Genomic DNA, 25,647 nt, shown 5'->3' on the forward strand with positions numbered 1-25,647 from the left:
TCAATAAAAACTTGGCAACCTTTATATATTTGTTGAGGTTATCAATTTAAGGTGATTTTTTTTGGGTTGACCAACTATTTGAAAAAATATTAAACATATTTACAACTTTTTTATATTATTAGGCATATTGTTAATAAAGTGATATGTTTTTAAATTATTTTGCTCAACCCACTCTCTTAACACCTAGTAAAACGTATCTAAATTTTGAAGAGTTTAAGGTTTGTCGTATATGTCTATAAATCTTTTAAAATAACTAACAATTGTTTTTTTTAAATGCTTACCAGAAAGCTCCTCTATTAGTATGCCACAGTACAGCTTTGGAGGGAAAACTTTTACCAAAGAATTACTCGGGAAATATATATGCCATAGAGGAAATATTAAACGCAATTAAACAGAAGAAATACAAGGTGAGTAGTAGAAGTTTAAAAGAAAAGCGTATATTTATACCCTACACCACTTTAGTGGGGAAGGTATATTGGGTTTGTGCTGATGTTTGTAAGATACAAAAATATTCGTCCTATACCCACCTTAAAGTATACCAATCGGCTTAGAATCATTTTCTGAGTCGGTTAAGCTATGTTCGTCCGTCCGTCTGGCTGTCTATGTAAACCTTGTGCGCAAGGTACATGCCGCAATTTTCAAGATGAAATTTGGCACACACGCTTTTCTTGGCCCAAGGACGAAGCCTATAGAAAATGGTTAAAATCGGTCCATTATTTCTACTAGCCCCCATACAACCGTACCCCCCAAATAGGGCCTTTTGGCTTATAATTAATTTAAATGATCTATTATGTTAACAAAAGTCGACAAAACTTAGTTTTATAGAACTCTAAATGACACAACTGATTTTTGTAATGATCGGGCTTCATTTGACCCTATCCCCCATACAAACTCCCCTTCAGAAAATGACTTAAAGGTCAAAGTTCACTTACAAACACTAATAACACTTTTAAATTCTACATAAATAATATTTAAGAAGACTTAACTCCCCCTACCAACATATTTAAGGATAGGGCCATATTTTGCCAACTCCCCCTTTGAGCCCTCTTAAAAAAATCTCTTTTTTTGCCAAAAAAAAGTAAAAATATTCCGAAATAAAGTTCAAAAAACAAACCAAATGCTTTATTTTTTTAAATAATCCCCAGTTTTAACATACATACTGACTGGTGCAGGGTATCATATGGTCGGCCACGGCCGACTATACATTCATACTTGTTTACTATTTGTAAATTGATTTTCAGTTAAATACTTTTCATACTCAGACACTATATCCGAATGAAGTTTATAATATTAACTTAAATGGTGTTGAAAATCTGCATGGAGTAAAGAATATTGAATTAACAGCAATTCCATGGGATAAAGAAAATGTTATATATTTGATAAAAGGTAAAAGATTTGAACTAAGCTATAGACCAAACTTAGAACTTTACTAGATAATGTGGTAAAGCTGTGATCCACAGGCAAGTCTATAGTTAGTACTCTTCACTAAACATATGACATAAGAACTATACTTTGTATTGTCCTTTATTAACTAATTTTCTTTCATTTAAAGCTGACAACATTACTAACTTATTGACCGATATAATTACCGAAGACCTGGATGTTTTGGTACAGAATAAAATTTTACGAAATAGCATTAGGAGTGGTATAGATGTTCTATATATAAACGATGGCGTGTACCATAATTCTGCAGAGCTAAAAACGTATCCCTCAGAATGTTTGCTAGGAGCATTGGTAACTTTGGTACGACCACGTTTAGTTCAAGGTTTATTCAGCGACGAACCACTGCCACAACATATCTTAAACTGTTGTGAAGATAAATCGTGTGCTGTTTATTAAATACTGTTTTAAATAAATAAAACTTTGAATTGTATTTTAATTTGTTCTAAATGTATTTGTGTGTTTTTTTCTTAAAGTAATTTTTACTTAAAATGTGAAATTTGCGTCTTATAACTAAGTAAAACTTCATCTTCGTTCGGTTTTTATATTACTAGCTCTTGTTATATTAGTACGACCGCCTCTGTTGGTTTTCGCCTGAGTTTGGGTTGTGGTAACGTTGGCAGGTGGTGGTACTGTGGCGCCTAAGGTATTCGTTTTTGCTGCGGTGCCATTACCAATTATGCCAACTTGTTGCATACCAGCAACCGTTTTTGGCACTACTTGTACATTGCTGCCGCCACCAGCTCCACCACCACCACCAGGTCCAGTTACAACCGCTACACCCATGGCTTGAGGCTGCAAACGTTGAACTCCTGGTGTCGTGTTGCCATTACCGCCTACGCCGGCTGCTAATTGTTGTGCTTGACCGCTGACAACCACATTTGGTGCAACACCACCAACTGTACCTGCCGGCATTTGGGCCGGACTCAAGACCATGCCACCACCAACACCAGCCTGGGTAATAGCACCAGTCACACCACCAACTTGCTGCTGTTCCGGTCTCTTGGGTTCACTCATATTGACCGCCTCGTTAAAGGTCATACAGAATTCTCCGATCTTATAGACTTCGCCATTTTTGCCCGAGTACAAAGTTAAACAATGACGCCATATCGATGCATATCCTTTGGTTAATTTTATTATATCCCCCGGTGCTATTAGCTTGCCAGGTTCGTCCCATATACTAACATTAATACAGGCTGTATGATCACCAACTTTGAAATTTCGAACTTCACGATTTTCCTTGGTCACTGTGGCGGTTCCTATTTCGAGTACTATAAATATAACATTGATATTTTTTAGACCAGGTTTAATATCCTTAATAGCTATACATTCGCCGTTGTACATTATAGTTATGTGTGCTATGTTAGCAGTGTTTAACTTGTATAAAATAAATAGTTTTATTTATAACAATTTCTATTTGTTTTCTTTAGAGACCTGTGTCGACAATCGACAACGACTGGCAATAAAAATTTCAGCGGCGGCTAAAATTATTCTCTAATTTAATCAGAGTAAATATAATAAAAAATATAATTAATTCATATGAACTATGAAATAATTTACTACATCGGGGTTTTTTCGTGATGAATGAAATGCTGCTAATACAAAATAGTTTAATGTTTCACTTTTCTAAGTATTTTCTAATAATATTTTCCATTTTGCAAAACCCTATAATATTCACATAGAAAATCAGCTTTGTGTGATGTAATAAATATGGCAACGTTGCATAACCAGTGATTACCAAACTGTTTGCATATGTTTATAGAAAAAAAAAACAAATATTCAGGAATAAATAAATACATATAGTAAATGATAAGCTAATAATTTAAAAATATTAATCCAAAAGAATAATATATGCGAAGATTTTTCCAAACTACTGTTTATACCATGTCGAAAAGTAAAAACAAAAAAACTAATGCAGCAACAGCTCAAACTGCGGCCGCTTCTAAAGCCGGTAGCAGCAATGATGAACAACCCATACAATTGGACAAAAGCGGCAATATTACAATAAAGATCTTAGCTAAACCGGGTGCAAAACATAATGGCATTACCGACATTTCCACTGAAGGAGTTGGTGTACAAATTGCCGCACCACCTTCAGAGGGCGAAGCAAATGCAGAATTGGTCAAATATCTATCGAAGGTATTGAATCTCAGGAAAAGTGATGTCTCGTTGGATAAGGGCTGCCGGTCTCGCCACAAGATTGTGTTGGTTAGTAAAGGAGTCTCAACGCCGGAAACCATAGAGGAATGTATACGAAAAGAAATTGGTTAGAAATTAAGAATTAATTAAGTAAAAAATACAAATTTTGTACTTGTATAATTTATGCATTAAATGTTAACTAATATTAAACTGCCAGCTAATACTATTGTAAATAATTATTTATACTACTCGTGGAAAGGTGTTTATAATCTCAATACTGAAAACTATATCGTCACCTGAAACGTAAACGGACCTAATTAACCTAAAATTCAAAATCGAGTTTGTGTCCACAAAAAAAAGTTGTTAATTTTTTAACAAAAACTAAAAATCATTATACCCTACGTTTGTGCTGATGTTTGTAACATACAAAAATATTGGTCCAATACCCACCTTTAAGTATACCGATCGATTCAGAATCATTTTTTGAGTCTATTAAGACATGTCCGTCCGTCCGTCTGGCTGTCCATGTAAACCTTGTGCGCAAGGTAAGGCCGCAATTTTCAAGATAATTTGATGAAATTTGGACCAAGCATGTTTTTTTGGCACAGGGACGAAGCCTATTGAAAATGTTTAAAATCGGTCCATTATTTCACCTAACCCCCATACAACCGTACCTCCCGATTTGAACTTTTTATACCATAATTACGTCAAATATTCTACTATCTCTCTAAAAATTGATACAAATACGTTTTATAAAAGTATAAGTGACACTGCAGATTTTCGTAAGGATCGGCCCTTATTTGACCCTAGCCCCCATACAAAACCCCCTTCAAAAAATGTCTTAAACGTCTAAAATTGACTTGTAACCATTTGTATCGCAATGAAACTCAACAAAACTGTTATTTAAAAATATATCATTTTCCCAAATTTACCGAGGATCGGCCCATATTTGATCTATATAAAGCCTCATTTAGAAATTTTAGTTTTTTTTTATCAATAAATTGCTTAAATATTTTGGAATTATGGTAATATTCAACATAAGTTTCTTTATAAAAAATAAAAATGTTAAAAATATACTCATGGTGTAGGGTAATATATGGCGGCCATGCCCGACTATACTTTCCTACTTGTTTTAGAAAACAAAACTTTTTCTTATTGGAAACGAATTTGAATTTTATAATAAAGCGAAATAAACTTTACTAACAGCTGCTTTTTTAAAGAAAATTTTCTGTATAACAGTTTTTTCTTTAGAAAGTTTCCAATCTAGTTTTCTCTAAAGAAAAATTTTCTTTTCTGTATAGATAATAGTTTCTAAAGTAGAGAAAACTTTCTTTAAAAAGCAAATTTTGTTTGAATTAAAACTTTTCCTTAAAAAAAATTGTTTTGTTGAAGACCCAACCGAATAAAAAGACAAAATAAATTTAAGTTTTTTAAACATTTTTTTATTTTACATTAAATTTCTTTTTTTTTTTTTCTTTCAATTTGAGTTAAATTCATTGGCAACAAATTACATCATTAATAAAATTAACAATATAGTTTGTCCATCATGTTTTAAATATGGAACAATTCACATAATTACCAGTTATCTAATTAGAATACAATGTAAATGTAACCATTTAAAAACTAAACATTAATCGATGGGAGTTAAAAAAAAAGAAAATTAAATATAAAAAAAAGTTAAACTATGACTGGAGGCTTGGAATTTCTGCTTTAAATTAAACCTTACAACTGCTTCTTACGACAATAAAATTATAAAACGTAATTTAGATTTAATGAGTTGATGATGATGATGCGTCATGTTTACCGCTTAGAACGTGGCAAACACTTTGTTTCTTGTTAAGATAAACATCCCCCAACACCACTAGGTGCTTGCTTTTCCAGAGGTGGGTTGGTAAATGATAGTGTAGGTGTGTTTGTTTTTGTTTGTGTTAACTTAAAAACTACTTATAACACTAAATGTAGTTGCTGTATTATTAAGCGTTTAATCGACTTCTTCCATGTGGGAAGCATCTTCGGTATCATCGACCAATGGGGGAGCGTCACCGGCACTTTGGGCATCTTCGGTGGTCATGGGCTCATCTTCATCAATGCCGAGACCGAGTTTGATCATGCGGTAGATGCGGCAAGCGTGAGTTTGAGGGCTTTGCAATGAGAAGCCAGATGACAAGAGGGAGGTCTCGAACAACAAGATAACCAAATCCTTGACAGCTTTGTCGTTCTTGTCGGCATCGGCCTTTTGGCGCAAAGTCTCAATGATGGCGTGGTCGGGATTGATTTCCAAATGTTTCTTGCCAGCCATGTAGCCCATGGTGGAGGTGTCACGCAAAGCTTGAGCCTTCATGATACGTTCCATGTTGGCGGACCAACCGAATTGGGAGGTGACGATACAGCAGGGTGATTCAACTAAGCGGTTTGATACAACAACCTTGTCAACTTTGCTGTCCAAGATGGATTTCATCAACTTGCAGAGGTTTTCGAATTTGGCCTTATCTTCTTCGAACTTCTTCTTTTCTTCCTCGTTTTCAGGCAATTCCAAACCTTCCTTGGTAACGGAAACCAATTGCTTGCCCTTGTATTCCTTCAAGTGTTGGATGACGTATTCATCAATGGGTTCAGTCATGTAGACGACTTCGAAACCACGAGCCTTGACACGTTCAACGAAGGCAGAGTTGGCAACTTGTTCCTTGGATTCACCAGTGATGAAGTAGATGTGTTTTTGGTTCTCCTTCATGCGAGATACGTAGTCGGCCAAGGAGCAGGCATCGTCACCAGAAGCAGAGGTGTGGAAACGCAAGAAATCGGCCAATTTGGCGCGGTTGTTGGTATCTTCGTGGACACCCAATTTCAAGTTCTTGCTGAATTGATCGTAGAACTTCTTGTACATTTCTTTGTCTTCGGTAAGTTCTTCAATCAATTCCATGGTCTTCTTGACCAAGTTCTTGCGGATGACCTTCAAGACTTTGTTTTGTTGCAACATTTCACGAGAAATGTTCAAGGGCAAATCTTCAGAGTCGACAACACCCTTCATGAAGTTCAAGTATTCAGGAATGAGATCTTCGCAGTTGTCCATGATGAAGACACGACGGACGTACAACTTAATGTTGTTGCGTTTCTTTTGGTTTTCAAAGAGATCGAATGGGGTGCGACGAGGAATGAAGAGGAGGGCACGGAATTCAAGTTGACCTTCAACGGAGAAGTGCTTGACAGCCAAATGATCTTCCCAATCGTTGGTGAGGGATTTGTAGAATTCACCGTATTCGGCTTGGGAAATATCATCGGGATTGCGGGTCCAGATGGGTTTGGTCTTGTTCAATTCTTCATCCTCGGTGTAGGCAACCTTGATGGTCTTTTTCTTCTTGCCATCCTTGTCTTTCTTGTCGGCATCTTCATCTTCACCAACATCTTCGATCTTGGGCTCATCAGTATCCATATCCTTCTTTTCTTCATCCTTCTTATCTTCTTCGGCCTCATCGTCACTGACCTCTTGGTCGCGTTCCTTTTGGACCAACAATTTAATGGGATAACCAATGAATTGAGAGTGCTTGTTGACAATCTCCTTAATCTTGGACTCTTCCAAGTAGTCAGTCTGATCTTCCTTAATGTACAAAACAATCTTGGTACCGCGACCCAAAGGTTCCGAGTTGTCGGGCTTGACAGTGAACGAACCACCAGCGGATGATTCCCAAATGTATTGTTCATCATCGTTGTGTTTTGAGGTAACAGTAACCTTATCGGCAACCAAGTAAGCAGAGTAGAAACCTACACCAAATTGACCAATCATAGAGATATCTGCGCCGGCCTGCAACGCTTCCATGAAAGCCTTAGTACCAGATTTAGCAATGGTACCCAAGTTGTTGACCAAATCGGATTTAGTCATACCAATACCAGTATCGATGATGGTCAATGTACCGGCTTCTTTGTTGGGGATCAATTTAATGTAGAGATCTTTGCCAGAGTCCAATTTGGAGGGATCTGTCAATGATTCATAACGGATTTTATCCAAAGCATCAGAAGCGTTGGAGATCAATTCACGCAAGAAAATTTCTTTGTTGGAATAGAAGGTGTTAATGATCAGTGACATAAGCTGAGCAATTTCAGCTTGGAAAGCAAAAGTTTCAACTTCTTCAGGCATCTGTGTTTAATTAAAAAAAAAGAAGAAAGACAAATTATTAGTAAAATAATCAATCAAAATATGTAGTATAATTTTAATGACGCACGTTTTTCGTTGTGTAGGGGGTGGGATTGGTACTGAAAATTTTTAATAAAAATCTAGAAATCTCTTTAAGTTAAGATTTTTTTTTTGAAATTTTAAAGGAGGGGTGCCAAAATGGTTTTGTTAAGAATTACTAGTTTTTTTAGGGATGGATTGGGTATGCGTTTCAACGAATAAAAACATGAAATATCGATTAAAATTTCGAAAAATTTTTGAAGAATTTTCTTTCAAAAATCGCATGCTAGAAATTTCTTTTTATTAGCATGGTGGGAGATTTTCTTTATATACTAGATTTAAAATTTTCTAAAAATGTCATGGCCAAAGAATATTTAATCTAGAACAATTTACAATTACTTAGTAACGTTATTCTTAAACCATATTGAAGGTTTTTCTTTCTGGCAAATTACTTGCGTTTTTACATCACACTTTTTTTTCAAAAGAACAAAAACGTTTTGTTATTGCATTTTATTTTAATAAAAACTTACCTTGATGTGTTTGTTTTATATTAATTTCACAAAAATAAATACTTTTTAAATTATTTTTCTTTTTGCAATTGAAATTAAACAACTACACACTTTTTTAATGTTCTTTTTTTCAGACTTTTCTTTATTCAGAAAATTAAAACACTTTTAACTTTCTCCCGTTTGGAATTCTTGGTGTTTTTTGCACAATTTTTCTTTCAAGACTGATGCCGGTTAGCAGCCATGCACTGAATTTATAGGTAAAACAAAAATAAACGAAAACACTAGAATGTTCTGGAACAAACTACCCGTACTTCCGTAGGCTCTAAACAACATCATGTGGTTGTTTATTTGGTGATAACAAAGGAAACTGGTTACATTTTAGCTATATAAAAAAATAAATTTATTAAAATTGTAGAAAACCAATATTAATTATAGGTTTTTATTGTTATTTTTATTTATTAGTTGCAAAATATCAAAAAAATGTGCAAAACATTCAACATGATTAATGCCCACACAGCGTTGTATATATGTAGAAGCAGTGGCTTTTAAACTGTAAAATTGCACCAATGTCAAAATTTCTACAATGTTCTCTCTGTTTTTAATAACATGCGGAATGAATCAACAATAATTTACTTTATTTATTTATGCAAAAATATATAAAAGTTATTAATTAAATGAAAAAGGAATTAAAATTAGGCATTGCTGAGTAATATCATGACATAAACTAAATATTTTTCTAGTCAAACAATGAACTTATTTATTTCAAAAACTTTTTATTCTTTAAATTATAGTTAAAAAGTCTTATTAATTGACAAATCTATGTATAATTAAGTGTTTTTTGAACTAAGTTACAAGCTTAATATGTATTTGATTAATAGAAATATGCATTAACTATTAATTTTTCAATTAAATAAATTTATTGTACTTTGTGCTTTATATGTAAATAGTATGTATGATTTAATCACATTCGATTTACATATTAGTCATCATAAATTATAAATGAAAGTAATTTAAATGTTTTATTAAAGAAAATAATAACATTATTAAAAAATAATATTGGTAACAAAATGTATAAAAATGCATAAAATTAAAAAATATTGATTTTCTCTCATCTTGGGGGCATTAATAATTTTTTCGCCAGTGCAGCTGATGTGCAGCAAAACATCAGAGTTGCCGGTCTTAAATAAAAACAATGAAAAGTGGAATAATTAAAAAATGTGACAATCATATACTTTAAACATATTTTATAAAATTTGACTGTAAAAATTAAAATTTGCAAACATTATCTCATACATATTATAACATCTTTTTTGTTTTTATATAAATTTAATAAATGAAATCAAAAATTCTAATTATAATTTCCAAAAGTGTGGCCTTTTATTTTTCCCTTTTTAGGTAAAAATTTCAAATATCTACAACCCTGTAAATGACAGCTGTTTGCGCTCTTTTATGTATTTTTTTGTTTATCATGTCGGTTTTTTACTTTGCGGTGCAATTTACTCGAAATTTCTTAAAGTTTGTTGAATTTTTGGCGGTATAGTTATAACATTTTGTTTTAGTGTTCTTTTTATCTAATTATAATGTTTAAGTGAATTATTTTGTGATAATGGTTTCAACACGTGGGCCCCGTTCTCGTTATTTCGAGAAGGGCGAAAAAGTTTTATGTTATGAACCAGATCCTTCGAAAGCAAAAGTTCTCTATGATTCCAAGGTAAGAAACTGAAAATAATTTGTATAATTTCAATGGTAGGTCTTAAAGAAATGATAAATACACAGATTTAATTAAAAATACATGATTTAAAGAAAGATTTCATAAGTAAAATGGTTTTGGCTTGGGTTTACAAATCTAGAACTTCTACTTTCATATTTCTGTTGGGAGAAGGTGGGATTATGCATAGCCGTAGATATTGATTGCTTTATTTTGTGAATAGTTGCACCAGGATTACTTATCGCACAAGGGTTCCATCTATGGAAGATTACGACTGCACTTCATCGAGAGGAACCATTCTTTTCCGCTAACATTCTTTTAAGGAATTTAGTCCAGTTTTAGCTTTAGTTCGGTTTGGGATGAGTTCTAGTACTGTTTTAGTTCAGTTCTAGTTCAGTTCTTATTCAGTTCTAGTTCAGTTCTAGTTCAGTTCTAGTTCAGTTCTAGTTCAGTTCTAGTTCAGTTCTAGTTCAGTTCTAGTTCAGTTCTAGTTCAGTTCTAGTTCAGTTCTAGTTCAGTTCTAGTTCAGTTCTAGTTCAGTTCTAGTTCAGTTCTAGTTCAGTTCTAGTTCAGTTCTAGTTCTAGTTCAGTTCTAGTTCAGTTCTAGTTCAGCTCTAGTTCAGTTCTAGTTCTATTTGAAGTTGTACCTGAATATATTTTTCCGTAATCAATAATGTTTAAATATTATCCATTTAATAACATTCATTAATTCTTATAAATTGTATATTTTTCAGATATTAGGAACATATGAAACTAAGGACAAAAGAGGGCGCAAAATTATACAATACAAAATACATTTTCAAGGCTGGAGCAGTTCATGGGATCGAAAAGTTAGTGCTGACTTTGTCCTTAAAGATACTGAAGAAAATAGGCAGTTACAGCGTGACTTAGCTGAGAAAGCCCAATTGCAATTGTAAGCAGTAAATTAACTAAATAAAATATATTTTTTAACTTTACTCCCTTAATATAATCTTCCAGGGGAGCCTATTTGTATCGCAAAGAACATAGTAAAAATAAAAAACGTTCACGTAAATCGGCAGCTATTAATTCGGAGGATTCAGCCGATGCCAGTACTTCGCCCACAAAATTGAGACCACGCGGTATTTCGGAGGATAATTTTAGTAGTTCGGGTAGTACATTTGAGAAAAATGAAAATTGTTCTATGAAAGATGGTAACTATATAATAGATTATATATAAAAAAAAACTATAACGGAAACTATAAACCGTATATTGTTTATAAACAATTGTCATGTTTAAAGCGTGGTCTGCTTACAGAGCAACAAGGGTGGGTGGGTGTGTTTAATACACCACAAACATTATAAAAAATGTGTTTGTATGTATTTTTCTATTAAAAACATACGTATGTACATATGTATATTTAGTGCAATGAACTTTTTGCATAGAATTCATACGTGTAGTTCTGTCTGTCGGTTCTGTTCCTCCGCATCTCAGTATGTATATTGTATATGCTTATTTTAGTAAAATGTAGGTCAATGTGCGCACAAATATCTAAAAAAGCAGAAAAATAACAAAATAATATGAAACTGTTAACAACTTCGAATCGTATCTGTGTCACCCTTATAACATATACTAACTACGAATACATATACATACATATATGCCAATGTAGCAGATACAATTGTATACATATTTATGTATGTATGCGGTAACAATATTATTGCAGTTTAGTGCAAACCGTGGTAACGGTCTAATGCTTTTTGGTTGCTTTTTATTCCAAAAAATATTTGCCGAAATCAAATAAAAACAAATGCCTAAAAGTATAATTTATAAAAAAGAATATTATGTAAATTAATAAAATTTTCTAATTTTATTATTTATTTTATTACACAGATTGTGAAACCGATTCGTGTTGCAGTTCTGTTGAAAGTTTTCATGATGAAGATCGTGTTATGTTACGTATCAGTGAACGTTTACGTCAATATTTGGAATATGATCATGATATGATTGTTAAATATGGTAAACAGCATGCATTACCCTCACGCACACCGATTGTTGCAATACTGGAAAATTTCGTTAAACAGACCGCTCTAAAAATGGTCTTTACCAATAATCAGACCGAAGGTGGTACTACTAGACGACGTACAGCACAACAGCGTACGGCGGATAAAAAGGAAAAGGATGTGGATAAAATGATTAATACGTAAGTGAATGAAGTGCATGGGTTGTTTAGATATTTTTAAATAGTTAATTGAGGGTTGAAGTGTGCTTGATAGTTTTTTTTAGTTTTTTGTTTGTTTATTTATTAATTGTTGTCTACATAAGATCATTAAAAATATATACATATTTCCTTGGTAACTTAATAGGGTTCTAAAAATTTTCTGTTTTTAATTTATTGTTTTTTTATTACATACTATGTACATAGTTACCACAGGTGTTGGAAATAAATTTATATTTAATAATATAACTGAACTAGAACTGAACTAGAACTGAACTAGAACTGAACTAGAACTGAACTAGAACTGAACTAGAACTGAACTAGAACTGAACTAGAACTGAACTAGAACTGAACTAGAACTAAACTAGAACTGAACTAGAAATGAACTAGAACTGAACTAGAACTGAACTAGAACTGAACTAGAACTGAACTACAACTGAACTAGAACTGAACTAGAACGGAACTAGAACTGAACTAGAACTGAACTAGAGCTGAACTAGAACTGAACTAGAACTGACATAAAGTAACATTTTTAATAAAAATGTAAATTTGATGTAAAATTTCAGAATTACTTTACTTAAAGAGGTGGCTGATGGAATAAGAATTTATTTCGATTTTACCATAACCGATTATTTACTCTACAAAGAAGAGGAGGATTATGCTTTATCCTATCTATCTGAAGAGAATTTAAAAACGTTCACCTATGTAGCAACACCTGCATTTAGTATGGAATGGTTTAATACTAAAACAGATGCTGGAGAAACAAGTACTATTGCAACTAATACAACAGCAGCAGATATAGTTATAGAAACTACTACTCCTACAGCAACTACTGGTGTTACCCCAATTACTAATTTGACTGAAACGCCAAGTAGCGCTCCAGCCTCGAGCATAGCGAATAATGTCAATACAACAACTACAACGGCCTCACAAGAAGATCAACCACAACGTAGAAAATTACGTTCACATCGTAGTGATGATTGTGATCTTACTTTAGAGAATTGTTTATCCAGTATTGCTAGTACCAGTTCGGGTGCATCTACACCCTTACACTCTAATATACCAGTATCACATTTGAATTATTTGAAATCTTTGCCACCAATTTCTCCACAAATTCGAGATTTCTTACAAAATGTTTTATCTTGGCGTCTGTTGCCGACAAATGCTGTCCCAGCACCGGCTATGATCTTTGGCGCACCACATTTAGCCAGATTATTAGGTAGTTATTCGATCAAAAAGCTAAGAAGTATAACATATTTACTTTTTTATTTCTTTTTAGTGAAATTACCAGAATTTTTAAATGCTTCTTCTATGACTGATGAAAAATTAAAAGTTCTTTTGCAACATTTGGATACATTTACCAAGTAAGTTTATCTGCATGTTTTTTGTTTGTTTTTTTATATAATCATAATCATTATGTGTACATATAACATTTAACCATAACACCTGTGTAAATTGTTTTGCTTTTGCATATTTTATTTCCTTTACCGCTTTTATTATTCCATAATTGGTTCTCTAAAGTAAGACAACTTTTTTATATTTTAGTTTTTAAAGTTTATTCTAAATTGCTTGATTATCAATGGCAATATTTAAAAATATTATTTTATTTTGTGTTTTATATATATTTTTATTAAATTGTTTTGTGATCGTACTTGGTAATATTTTTAACAATCCGTTTCCTCATGAATTACTATCAATACAATTATTACCGAATGATTCGACTATTATAAATACTTATCGCGTTTTATGGACAGTGCGAGTATTTTAGGTAAAAAATCTAAAAATAATTGAAATTCTGTTTGTAATATTGACAATCCCTTTTTGCACCCTGTTACGTGGAACTAAAGACTCAGATATAGGTAGTCCAGTTTATGGTTTATGTAGTATATACTGCACTATAGTCTGGTCTACAGTCCTGAACTAGAACTAGAACTGAACTAGAACTGAACTAGAACTGAACTAGAACTGAACTAGAACTGAACTAGAACTGAACTAGAACTGAACTAGAACTGAACTAGAACTGAACTAGAACTGAACTAGAACTGAACTAGAACTGAACTAGAACTAGAACTAGAACTGAACTAGAACTGAACTAGAACTGAACTAGAACTGAACAAATTCAATTGTATAACAATTGATTTATTTTTTGCAAGGCCGTTTAAAATTTTGCTCAGCTGTAGAAGGATTATTACTCGAAATTTTGCCAGTACCGTTTCGCCTTTGTGCAGATTTTGCAGCGGAAGTTTTTGCAATACCGTTTCGTGCTGGGATTGTATTTAATGTACTACTAGATGTAATGCTATCATTTTGTGCTGTATTATTTGTTAAGGAATTGGAAGGCAAATTTAATTTGAGTTTATTTAAATTGGAAGAAGTGATTGTATCATTTTCATAATTCGAACTTATTGAGGAAGTGTTTGCTATGCTTTTTCTACGAGTTTTAAACGTTGACGAGTTAGCGTTAGCAGAAGACGATTTTGTGCCATCTTTTTGTAATGAATGATTTATATTAGATTTATTGCTTGAAGTTACAGAAGTTCTCTTAGGTACAGACGATTGTAGGCTGCCTCGTCGTAATAAAGAATTTGTGTTTGTATTTGAAATTTTTGTATTGTGAGTATTGCTAGAAGTTAAAGAATTTCTTCTGGCTGTTGTTGGCATTATATCTGTTGTTTTGGAAGTTTTAAAGGATGAACTTTTACTAACATTTGAGAGTTTATTATTAGTAGTTAGGGATGCATTTTTTGGCACTAGTTTTTGTGTTGTGTTCTGGCTTAAAGATTTTTCATTACTTTTTCCAAACTCTTGAATTTTCGTAAAGTTCAGCGAAGAACGTCTTGATGCCAAACTAGCTCTACGTTGTGTAGTATTTGTGGAGGTATTTATGGAAGGTAAACTGACTCTTCGCTGTGTACTATTGCCTAAAGGAGTATTTATATTTTCCGGTTTTGAAGAAGATTTTCCTATAATTTTACTACGATCTGCCGGTTTTGAAGAGTTAGGGGGTTTTGTATTGACATTGCTGGTTGTATTTTTTAATGATGGCGTTTTTGAGATTGTGTTATTATTGTTCGAAGAGATTTTAATAGTTTTTCCAGATTCCCGAAGCTGTGAAGCAGTAGTAGAAGAACGGTTAGATGCGATGCTAGCTTTTCGCTGTGTGGAATTTGTAGAGTTATTTAGAGAAGGAAAACTAGATCTACGTTGAATATGTTTGGAAGAACTTAATTGTTTTTCATTGTCTGGAGTTAATGAAACTTTTGTAGTATTTTGTAAACTAGCTCGACGTTGATTAAGATTTTTAGAGGAGTTGAGCGAAGACTTATGCGATTTTCTTTCAACAACATTAAGTGAAATGTTACTACTTCTTGTGGAGTTTATAGAAGAACGCAAACTCTGACGTGATAATCTTTGTTGACTTGTATTTCTTTGTAAACTATTTATCTTGCCAAGGGAATGTTCCTCTAAATGAATATTGTCTTTCGTTAAGGAGGGTTTACGTTTGATTTTGTTAGCATCCATGTGATTTGCTTTTAGGGAGTCAGTAGTTAATGATGAACGACGGTTATTATTGTGAGAAGAAATTATTTTACTTTTAACGGTAAGTTTTGGTTTTGTTCCTTTACAATTATTGCTTTTGTCTACCGGTCCAATATAACTTTGAAAATTTGCCTCTTGTTGGGATTGTAATCGAAATGGTGAAAGGGCTCTTAACTTATTTTGAATACGATTCACTACGCGTTTGGACATAGTTTGTTTATGCTTGATCTGCAGTGATGTTTGAATAGTTTTATTGTTTTGAACTTCAGTAGAAGCAGCTGCATCTAGGGACATTTCCTCCCGAGACTTTTCGTGACTTTGATTTTTGTTTATTGTTTCATTTGTGTGACAATTCATATCGGTGTGTTCTGTTTGAATTTTATCCTTATTATCTGTAGAATTTGAAAGCAGTTCTACTTTTGCTGGTCGTAGGGGTGATAAAGCTCTTAATTTGTTTTGAATTTTAGTCATCAAGCTTATATTAGGTTTTGAAATAATGTTATTACTTGATTCCTCAATATGTATAATAGTTTGGTTTAATGTATTGTCCTCTGGCAAAATATCGTTAGACTGATCTTTAGTATTATCGATTTCAGGGAGTTTTTTACTTGGTGCCTTGATTTCTGCACACGTTTCTTTCAATGTATTGTTCTCTGGTAAAATACTTTTCTTTACTTCAAATTGATTTTTATTGTCGTCATTTAATAGCTCTGGAATTTCGAATTGAGGTTCATTTTCCTGTAATCTTTGAATTGACTCTTTATTTTCTGTAATCGTTTCTTTCAATGTTTCTTTGTTGGATTTATACTGATCTTTATGATCGTCATTTAATGGCTCCGGAATTTCGAATTGATTTTCATTAGAAAGTTCCTTATTTGATTTCTCTTTTTCTGTAATAATTTCAACTATTGTGTTATCCTCTGGCAAAATATCGTTATTTATATTACACCGATCTTTTGGATTGTTATTTAATGTCTCTATGATATCACTTTGAAGTTCATTAGCTTTATTTTCTGTTAGATCAACTATTTCAGGAAGTTTTTTACTTGATTTCGTAGTTGTTAAGTTAAGTGCATTGTGTTTTGATAAGATATCGTCATTTGCTTTGCAATGATTTATAGAATTGTTATTTAATAGTTCTAAAATTTCGGAATGAACTTTACATGTCTTATTTTGCTTTATTTTTATTTCACTGGAACTTGTATCTATTATTTTGTTAAAATGTTCGGCTTTATCTTGATCACTAGGTAATAATTTTGATTCTAGATCTTGTTGGTTAGTAATATTTGCATTTTTTGTTAGTTCAATGGATTTGGTACAGGGTATATCTACTGGTCGATCTAAACCAACAGGAATATCGCCAAGATTTTCTTTTATATCTTGCAATGTTGCATTAGCTTCAATATTATCATTATCACTATTTAATACCTTTAATCCTCGATCTGAGAACCAATGATGGTCTTTCGCTAAAGTTGGACTAAAGGCTAATAATGTTGTGGACGATAGCTCTGGACTGGGTGAGCGTAGATTAGCCTTTGTCATCTTTATATCTTCTTCAGTTATCGAACTGAAACGCTTAAGTCTGGCAATGTTTGCCACGGTTTTTAAAGACATTCTAGGACGTTTCATGTCGGCTGGCATTGCAACGGCCTCACTATCATGTTTACCATTTGAGTCATTAAGAATTTTTCTTATTCTAGGATTTTGACTTTTTGAGTTTTCGAATTCTATTTGATTTCTTCTTTCGTTTTGGCAATTGTTTTCGGGGAATATAAAAACTGAGTCCGTTTGTGGTAGAGGTGTTCTTACGACATTTTCTACAAAAGGTTGTTTCCTTAGTTTGTTTGTTCTATTATCCACCGTAGAGTTGGATCGTATGAGTATTTGTATACTTTGACGTCTGGCCGTAAGGTCGGGCGTTAGACATTTGTCTTTGAGTTGAGAGTCTGAAATGATGGATAAGTTTTATTTGTTTTCATTGTTAAATTTAATGTTATTTGATCTCCTTTAAATTGGTATGGCAAAACACATTCCAACTTACCTCTATAGCTTTGCATTAATCGACTCCATGACTTCTTAACAATATTTAACTTTTTCTGTTTATCTGTTGTTAAAGTTTCTTCAATATTTTCATTATTATATTCCCATGAGGGTATACGTTCTCTTTCATTTAGCAATTCAGCTTTTAGTCGTGGTTTACGTTTACATACTGCAATGAAAAATCGAAAATTTAAATAGTTTACAAATTTGTTTAAACGTACAAAAAAAACTTTACCTTTTTCACCCATACGTTTTTGTGGGGTTTCTTGGAAAAATGCCATTAATTCATCTTCATTATTTTGATAACATTTAGATGATCGCGTAGTTTTGTTAGATGTTAAACGACAAGATATGGCTTGTGATAGGCGATCTTTATTGGCTGGAAAGTAAACAACAGGTATTATATTAAATTCCTCTAAAACAATGGTTTCAGTAGAGGACATACCATATAAAACATTTACAGCTAAATGTTGATCCTCCCTTTGTTTGCGTCTCATTTCTTCTCGAATTTCCAACTCTTGACGTTTTTGATTCTCCTTTAAGCACTGTTTGAATTGTTCGCAAAACTTGTAGAATATATCAAAGCATTCCTCCATTTTAAAAGTGGCCACATCTTCGCAGAAATATTCAGCCATTGTTATGCGTAAAGTGTTCATTTGATCAAGTAGTTTTTTCAACGTTTCTATTTTATCTGCTGCATTGTTTAAAAATTCCCACATTTGCTGTTTGATATCCTCTTGAGTGGTGGGCAATTCGATTTGTTTTCTTATAATATCCAAGGCATTTTCCAAGTTTTTAAAATCATTTTCGATTTCATCAATATTCATTCTAAAATATTTAAATAATACAATTTTATTTACAATTGTTTTTCTTTTCTTATTATCATCTACTTACTTGTAGACATTTTGCAAAAAGCTTAACTCACTAGTAAAGTCTAGTAGTTCGGCATTATAATTCTCAAGTTCCATGACAATTTTATGCAAGAAATTCATGCCGGTTTTATTAGCTTTTAATTCTGTTAATTTTGTTAAAGAAGATATTTGTATGCCAATTGCATTACCAGCATAACCGCCGGAATTTACATAATTTCCTAGCAATATAATAAAACCTAAAACCTCTTTTAGCTTTTCACTCTTCATAAGATCTAAATTGAAAAAAATGTTAAAGAAACTTTATGTTTTGCCCAACTTTGGTGTTGTGGTTATGGGAAATTTTACCATTTCCAGCTTGTATTATGGCATTTAGGGAAGGCTCCAAATATGTTAAATTTAACCTATATTCTTCTTTAAGTATCATGCTGTCTATGCGCAATTTAAAGCTGAAAAGGAGAAGAAATATTAGATAAGTAGCTCCATACCTTATGGCTTAAAATTGCCATCCATAGTCCAAATCTATTTTCTTTAACTTGACGTTTTTGCAATATCTACCAAAAGGAGTGTTAGCCTGAGTTCTTAACTAATGCCTGACAAGAGTTTCTCATCAACCTTATAAAGCTGTGATAACTTCTTCTATCTGAATCCTAACTTCGGTACATATTATTCAATTCCATTTCCTCAAACACTTCCTGCAAACATTATTGAATTATTTGATCACTTTAAGTAATCCAATAACTGCTCCCCTGTAAACCTTATTGGAGTACATGATCCGTTTAGTAGTCCAATGTAGTGCAGACATGAATCATGTTTACTTTTTTAAAAACAACATGGTCCAAAGCTTAAATTAAAAAGGAGTGTTAACCGTGCCTGAGTTCTTAACTAATGGCTGACAAGAGTCTCTCATTGACCTTATAAAGCTGTGATAACTTCTGCCAGCTTTTCAAAACACATCTTCTATCTGAATCCTAGCTCCGGTACATATTCTTAAATTCCTTTTCCTCAAACACTTCCTTCAAACATTATTGAAGTATATGATCCCCTTAAGTAATCCAAAAACTACTCCCTGTAAATATTTTTGGAGTACATGATGATGTTTACTTTTTTAAAACAACATGGTTCAAAGATTTCATTACCTGTAATGGATAAATGGATTATGTGATCTTTACCTAGGACATCAAAATTTTAAATGTTTTTCTATATATTTGGATTAGTTTTGGACCAGACCTAGTCCCTTGAAGAGTACCCTTTACACTTGTGTGCGGAGTAGTTTCAATTTCGCAGAACTATCTTGTGCAAATGATGATGGTCATGATATCTTTCAAAGAGTTTAAAAAATACTTTTTCTATAGCCTTCAGGAAAATTACTCCTCTGTTTTCTCAGTTTTTTATCTTCCCTATCATGATGTTTGTGTAATCTCGGTGTATACGAGTGTTACTGACTGACTCAGTTCTTGGCTAATGGACGACAAGAGTTCCTCAGCAGGTATTGATAGTTGTCCAAAAGAACATTTAGTTTTGGACCAATTCTAGTCTTTTGAAGAGTACTCATCTGGTATTGCAGTGACTAATTGCTCATGGTCTGATCATGAATAAAGATGGTATTACCATTGTCTCAAGTGTTGTAGAAGCTAAAACTGAAACTGTTTCTAACTGACCCCAGACCAGTGTTTCTTATATGATTCCCAGTTGCTTGCAAGGCTTGTTCTATTCTGATTATTTGAGAAGGAACTCCTGAGCTTTTGTTTAAAACGTGGGAAGAGTATTAGTTAAAAACATGAAATATAGATTGGATATATTTCAGAATGTAATTGCGCCACATTGCCAGCATGATTAAACGGTGCCTCTCTTCTAAGTTCATCATTAGCAGATGATCTCTCCACTTCACATTGCTAGCGTTTACATAATGCTTAAGCCATGATTGAATGGGATATCGAGGCATATAGGCAGTTAGGAAAGATGCTAATGCAGATGGCAACTAACTGGTTCATTCCGTTGGTGTTTGATTTTGGTCAAGAAATAAATTTTTGATGATTCCAACGATTGTCTGTCAAGTCCCTTAGGGGCTGTGGCCCACCTAGTTTGAAAAGACCTTCTTGACATTATGCCGTCAAGGCAGATAGGTGATCACTTCACTCAACCAGAAGCCACGTTCCTTCTGGACGTGGCAGCAAGTACTTTTAACTTTGGTAATTGTCTCTTCTGTTTTTAACGCAGGAATACCTCTGTGGCAAGCACAAGGTGTAACTTATCAAAGTGTTTTTACATGGTTCGTAGACCCATGTAAAGAGGTTATTTTCAGGAGCTCTGGTGGATCGTTTAAAGTTCACAACGTGGTTTAAAGTCTATATCTTTATAAAAAGGGAAGTAAAACAGTGGATCCGTTTATGAAACCTCAAAATATGAAACTAACTATCCATATTATGTTCTTAAAGTCTTATTTGCCACCATATCAGAGCTATGTAGTTAGAACGAATAAAATATTAATACTTACTTTGGCACTTTTAACAGTAAATATAAAAATCTTTCAGCATCTGCTAAAAGTTTATCATCTCCTTTAAATGTTTCTACAGATTTCACACCATCTTCCTTTTGCAAAAATTTAACCAAATCTTTCAGTCTCTCCAGATCCATAGTTTTATTATCGCCCGTCTCAATTAGTTGCACAATATCTTCTAAACTATAACTGAAAGTAACTGTCTATATAATATTATACTCTATATCTTATAAATTATTAATATTTACCCTTTAAATTGCTTTAAGAATATACTTATATTCATACTAAACTGACCATCCAGTAATTGTAGTTTTTTAGGACCCTTTTCAATTTTTTTACTCGCATCACAACCATCCACCTGATCGACTTCTTTGTTAGGTTTTTTCTTTGTTTGTAAAGAGAATAGTTCTTCGATACTTTTAAAATTGATCGCATTTTTGCATTGTCGATCATTCATTTTTATTGTTGTATATATATTTGATTTGTTTTGGAATTTATGTGCGGGAATTTTGGACCAGTTAATCATTCTTAATTTAGTGCTTGATTTTGGTATATTTTGTTGGGGCACTAGGGCACATGACATTTGTTGTGGAGGTGGTGGAACTCCAGGAATAGGGGGTGGAGGTGGCAAACCTGGCACCAAAGGAGGAGGTGGTGGGGGCGGTAAACTACCAGATGCTGGTGGAGGAGGAGGTGGTGGCGCTGAACTAGGTGTAGGTGGAGGAGAAGTAGTTGTTATGCTTGGCAATTTATCGCAATTATTACATTCCTCATCGTTTGTCTCCACTATCTTAGAACTACAATTTTGACAGGAAAATTTACGATTTACCGTTGCTATAAGCAAACGTTCAACATCTTCAGCACTTTCCATTTGCGTAACACGATGCAGTATCTTTTCTGCAACTTTCCAGATTTCACCGCATAATGGACCATCTGGATCGATACGAAGCAAATGATGTAAAATACTTAAAAAATTCACTTCATAAGGAGTTTTTGTCACCTTAAAACAGCAGCGAGTGTAATTAATAAACTTTATAGATTTTATTTTTAAATTGTATACCTGTAGTAATATTTCTTGAAAAACTTCATGATGAGAATTTAAATTTATACTACTTGAACTTGTTGATCTACTGGTTTTACCGCATTCATTTTGATCTAGATCTAGTTGAACTACAATGTCATCAACTCCTGGTGAAAGTGTTCTGTAAAGAAATTGATTATTTATATACATGTAAGTGAAAAAGACTGTATATTTCTTAATATTCCAAAACGATTTACACTAAATTTGGCATATAGTTTCTAATCTCTAATTTGGTTTAATTTTGAAAGCAACCAATCATACGATAAAGATCTTTAAATAGCGATGCAATTGAGAATATTCTAAAAATCTTTATTCACTCATATTTCCCACAAAAAATCCAATCCCTTGTCAAGCGTAAGCTTTCTACGTTTGTTAACATTTAGACAACGGATGTGTATAAAGTTTTTTAACATCCTGTTATCCTTTTGGCAACCACCAGTGTAATTTTGATAACGCATTGTTGCCGTTGCAAAGCATTATTGTTAATTTTTTCGATTACGCTTATTTAGTGACTGTGGTTGAATACCCCAAATCCCGGAGAGAGGTTTTGCGGGCCTCACTCCACCCGTATATCTAAATGAATGTGTCGTATGTTTTTCTCTTATGAATGTGTCGGATAAATACAAAGTGTGCTGGGTTGAATGATGATGGATGAAAGGTTTCAACACAAGTGATACCATTAAATTACCATAGTGAGTAAGATCATAGTCTCGGCTTATTTGATGGATTTATACTTCGGTCTACAAACGAAACGTCTTTAGGTGCTGTTGCCGTCTCAACAGAGGCCATTCCATCTGCGTGGTTTTAAACAGAAGTGATGTTTTACATCTTGGAAGTTAAGCAACGGGGCAGCAATGGTCAGAGATTAGACAGCTCATGTAATTGAGCATGGTGCTTGAACATGGACCAGTCCATACATGTATAAAAAATGCAACCTGCGTGTAAAACGCAGCAGGGGTGAGCAATGGTGAGTTGTTTATTACACTCACCCAGAGCTTGTAAAGCTACCACCGTGAGATAGGGCTATGCGCCAGGTCTCACGTAAAGCACTTTGACTTCATTGCTGGATCGGTATTTCTTACCGGTAGTGTAGTGGGACTCCGGTATATGCAGGGGAATTGTCATATTAGAGATTAGTACTGATTTAGTATGCCTTTTTACGCTTCGGAAAGTTCTTCGGTGCTGTTGCCATCTCAACAGGATATAATTGGGTTCATTTAACTTTTGAAATCCATAGATCATAATTTCATGCTGATCCATTTTGTTGGGTATTTCAGACTACCTAATATGTCTCTAGATGCTGTTGCCAAAAAACAGGGCTATGTCAGTAGTGTGGTTGCGCGGTCTTTGAGATATTAACGGATGCAATGGAATGGGTCATTAGGATGATGGGGATTGCATTTTAAATAATGCAATCTTTCATGGCATCAATCAATGGTCGCCTTCCGGTGTATACGGAAAATTGATTTTACCTAATGTTATCGGTTGTTTTCCCTTCTATTGATTTTAGACCAGTGATTGCTTTCTCGTTGTCAGGGAGTGCATTGGGTTTGAGCCCATACTGCTTGTCATTCCGCAACGGGGTTACTTTAGCAGGAGATTCGATAGCTCGAGTACTTTAGCAAAGTGCTTGTTCATGGAACGGCATAGCCATGAACAAGCATTGCTACGTGAGTTCTTGATTAAAGGATACATAGGCACGTGGTAGACCCTTATCAAGTCTACCGCGTGAAATAAGGCCGTCAATACATGTTCACATAACGCTCTCGACATTCGTATTCATACATATTATGAAAGCGGATGTTACTGTGCCGAATTTTACATAACCTACACCAATTGGTAAATTTAAGATTTTAATAAATTCAAAAGAACAAACACAAATGATAAATGTTGTTTTAGTTTCTAGCGGTTTACTGTTTCTTACTAACACGCAAACACAACGTACACACACAGGCACAATCTGAACGTTGTTACAGTTTTTATACGCCTAGATGTAAAAAAATACAAAATTTTCGATGAAATTTTTAGAGGTTGCCTCAGATTTTTGCTCATATATCCGTTATTTATAAACCGATATTGATGATTTTAAATAGGGAACTTCTAACGAAGGTGAAGTGTATAAAAATTATAAACACTTGGGTTTCAATTTAGTACCGAGCGTGTATAATTTTAAAACGTCTTTTTTCCCTCTCTGTCGAAATCTGTGATCACTTATATATCTCACCAAAAATCGATTTTTATATGAAAATTTCACTTCAAATCAATATATTTCCGATAGTATTAATTTCGAACAAAAGTCATGACATTCATCGGCAAATTGAAACGAGTAAGGACTAAGTGCATGTGTTCTAGAACAAGTTGTTCATGTGTTTTTTACCGGGTCTTTATTGTCTTTGAATCTAAAATCTAGTTGTGGTTAAAGGGGATTTCCTTTATGAATAATAAGTATAGCATTTTTGCAATGCTCTAATTAAAAAAGGTTTCTTTTTGCACATTAAATAATTTCTTTTGATTATATTTTTATTTATTTATTAATTATTTTTATCTTTATAAATATTGCAGCTTTGGTATTTGTCATATGATGAGTGTTGTTATTAGTATAAAATAGAAAAAAAACATTTTTAATATTGAAAATTATTTGCAATTTTTCACTGATATGTCGACTTCGTTTACAAATGATATTAAAACTTCTTTTAATCAGATTTCACACCTCAATTTAAAATCAACAATAAGATTTTTTATTTATATATTACTTTTAGTTTAAGTATCTGGATTTTTTCCATAATATTGTGAAATTGGGGTTTAATATTTTTTTTATATCCATTTTTAATTTTACCCACATATTTAAAAGCTCTGTATTTGTGCCGGTAGCATTTGATAAAATATGTAAAGTTTTCTCCATATTAACCATTTGTATTTTTATTTTTTTTTATTATTTTTATTCTTATTTTTATTAAAAAATTTTAATTATTTTCTTTTTACGTTTAAGATCGACCGTTCATTTGAGATTATAAATTAATACTAACTTTAGAATTTTGTTTTAGAAATTACAATTACAAAATGAAAACAATGAGTCTGATGCGATTTATTATTAATTTGTGGTTAATTTTATACAAAAATAGTATATTTAAAAAAATATTTGTTTTTTTTTTATAAAATTATTTTTACATTGTCTTTAATGCTATTTCTTCATTCAGAATTATATAGAAAATTTTCAAGATTTTATTTGAGGTGGTAATAAAATGAAATTATACTTAGAGGCAGAATTTTTCTTTTAATACACTGTGCTACGAATAAAAAGATATTTACATAATGTATAATTAAATTTATTCGACTTTAGAATACCTAAGAATCATTTTAAGGGTCTCTATAAGTTAGTGTGTCATTCTCCGGATTCAATTTAATTCATTATATAAATATTAATAAAGTAATCAATTGTAACTGAGTTATTATTAGGTAATGTCGAAAGTAATTAT

General features: G+C 32.9%; 6 protein-coding genes across 7 annotated transcripts; 3 read left to right on the forward strand and 3 right to left on the reverse strand.

The window, feature by feature from the left end:
- The first annotated feature begins 57 nt into the window (after window positions 1–57).
- On the forward strand, window positions 58–1,894 carry LOC111679403. Of its 2 annotated transcripts, none has more exons than XM_023440978.2 (4): window positions 58–218; window positions 285–407; window positions 1,242–1,386; window positions 1,553–1,894. In XM_023440978.2, exons 1-4 carry the CDS (start codon window positions 144–146, stop codon window positions 1,837–1,839), a joined length of 630 nt encoding a protein of 209 aa, XP_023296746.2. In that variant the 5' UTR covers window positions 58–143; the 3' UTR covers window positions 1,840–1,894. The 2 variants fall into 2 exon arrangements, with proteins under 2 accessions (XP_023296746.2, XP_046808693.1); XM_046952737.1 differs by having other exon boundaries at window positions 1,263–1,386.
- LOC111679396 (SOSS complex subunit B homolog) lies at window positions 1,863–2,965 on the reverse strand. The gene has a single exon (XM_023440971.2). The coding sequence runs from the start codon at window positions 2,782–2,784 to the stop codon at window positions 1,966–1,968; it is 819 nt and encodes a 272-aa protein (XP_023296739.2). The 5' UTR covers window positions 2,785–2,965; the 3' UTR covers window positions 1,863–1,965.
- Window positions 2,966–3,190: 225 nt separating this feature from the next.
- LOC111679402 (UPF0235 protein C15orf40 homolog) lies at window positions 3,191–4,039 on the forward strand. The gene has a single exon (XM_023440977.2). The coding sequence runs from the start codon at window positions 3,292–3,294 to the stop codon at window positions 3,709–3,711; it is 420 nt and encodes a 139-aa protein (XP_023296745.2). The 5' UTR covers window positions 3,191–3,291; the 3' UTR covers window positions 3,712–4,039.
- Window positions 4,040–4,999: 960 nt separating this feature from the next.
- LOC111679400 (heat shock protein 83) lies at window positions 5,000–8,540 on the reverse strand. The gene is made up of 2 exons (XM_023440974.2): window positions 8,278–8,540; window positions 5,000–7,711 (listed from the first exon to the last, which is right to left on the reverse strand). Exon 2 carries the CDS (start codon window positions 7,709–7,711, stop codon window positions 5,561–5,563), a length of 2,151 nt encoding a protein of 716 aa, XP_023296742.2. The 5' UTR covers window positions 8,278–8,540; the 3' UTR covers window positions 5,000–5,560.
- A 1,066-nt stretch (window positions 8,541–9,606) lies between these two features.
- Window positions 9,607–13,528, forward strand: LOC111679404 (protein male-specific lethal-3). Its single transcript, XM_046951030.1, has 6 exons — window positions 9,607–9,967; window positions 10,699–10,877; window positions 10,943–11,136; window positions 11,817–12,126; window positions 12,708–13,360; window positions 13,421–13,528. Exons 1-6 carry the CDS (start codon window positions 9,863–9,865, stop codon window positions 13,507–13,509), a joined length of 1,530 nt encoding a protein of 509 aa, XP_046806986.1. The 5' UTR covers window positions 9,607–9,862; the 3' UTR covers window positions 13,510–13,528.
- Window positions 13,529–14,280: 752 nt separating this feature from the next.
- Window positions 14,281–25,195, reverse strand: LOC111679405 (formin-J-like). The gene is made up of 10 exons (XM_046952542.1): window positions 25,012–25,195; window positions 22,151–22,292; window positions 21,339–22,090; window positions 21,088–21,279; window positions 18,939–19,039; window positions 18,616–18,865; window positions 18,167–18,549; window positions 17,957–18,100; window positions 17,723–17,890; window positions 14,281–17,627 (listed from the first exon to the last, which is right to left on the reverse strand). Exons 1-10 carry the CDS (start codon window positions 25,080–25,082, stop codon window positions 14,281–14,283), a joined length of 5,550 nt encoding a protein of 1,849 aa, XP_046808498.1. The 5' UTR covers window positions 25,083–25,195.
- Between the last annotated feature and the right edge of the window lie 452 nt (window positions 25,196–25,647).

Source organism: Lucilia cuprina, chromosome 5 (assembly GCF_022045245.1).
Source record: "Lucilia cuprina isolate Lc7/37 chromosome 5, ASM2204524v1, whole genome shotgun sequence".
Taxonomy (NCBI): domain Eukaryota; kingdom Metazoa; phylum Arthropoda; class Insecta; order Diptera; family Calliphoridae; genus Lucilia; species Lucilia cuprina.

Excerpts from the sequence above, each read along its gene's own strand:
- LOC111679403 (XM_023440978.2), top strand. The coding sequence starts at position 144 with ATGTTTTTAAATTATTTTGCTCAACCCACTCTCTTAACACCTAGTAAA. Across the intron at positions 219-284 it reads TAAATTTTGAAGAGTTTAAG|AAAGCTCCTCTATTAGTATG; the intron begins GTTTGTCGTATA and ends AATGCTTACCAG. Across the intron at positions 1,387-1,552 it reads TGTTATATATTTGATAAAAG|CTGACAACATTACTAACTTA; the intron begins GTAAAAGATTTG and ends TTTCATTTAAAG.
- LOC111679396 (XM_023440971.2), bottom strand. The coding sequence starts at position 2,784 with ATGTACAACGGCGAATGTATAGCTATTAAGGATATTAAACCTGGTCTA.
- LOC111679402 (XM_023440977.2), top strand. The coding sequence starts at position 3,292 with ATGCGAAGATTTTTCCAAACTACTGTTTATACCATGTCGAAAAGTAAA.
- LOC111679400 (XM_023440974.2), bottom strand. The coding sequence starts at position 7,711 with ATGCCTGAAGAAGTTGAAACTTTTGCTTTCCAAGCTGAAATTGCTCAG.
- LOC111679404 (XM_046951030.1), top strand. The coding sequence starts at position 9,863 with ATGGTTTCAACACGTGGGCCCCGTTCTCGTTATTTCGAGAAGGGCGAA. Across the intron at positions 11,137-11,816 it reads AAATTGTTCTATGAAAGATG|ATTGTGAAACCGATTCGTGT; the intron begins GTAACTATATAA and ends TTTATTACACAG. Across the intron at positions 13,361-13,420 it reads ACATTTAGCCAGATTATTAG|TGAAATTACCAGAATTTTTA; the intron begins GTAGTTATTCGA and ends ATTTCTTTTTAG.
- LOC111679405 (XM_046952542.1), bottom strand. The coding sequence starts at position 25,082 with ATGGTTAATATGGAGAAAACTTTACATATTTTATCAAATGCTACCGGC. Across the intron at positions 18,550-18,615 it reads TTTTTGCAAAATGTCTACAA|AATGAATATTGATGAAATCG; the intron begins GTAAGTAGATGA and ends TAAATATTTTAG. Across the intron at positions 17,628-17,722 it reads ATTAATGCAAAGCTATAGAG|ACTCTCAACTCAAAGACAAA; the intron begins GTAAGTTGGAAT and ends CCATCATTTCAG.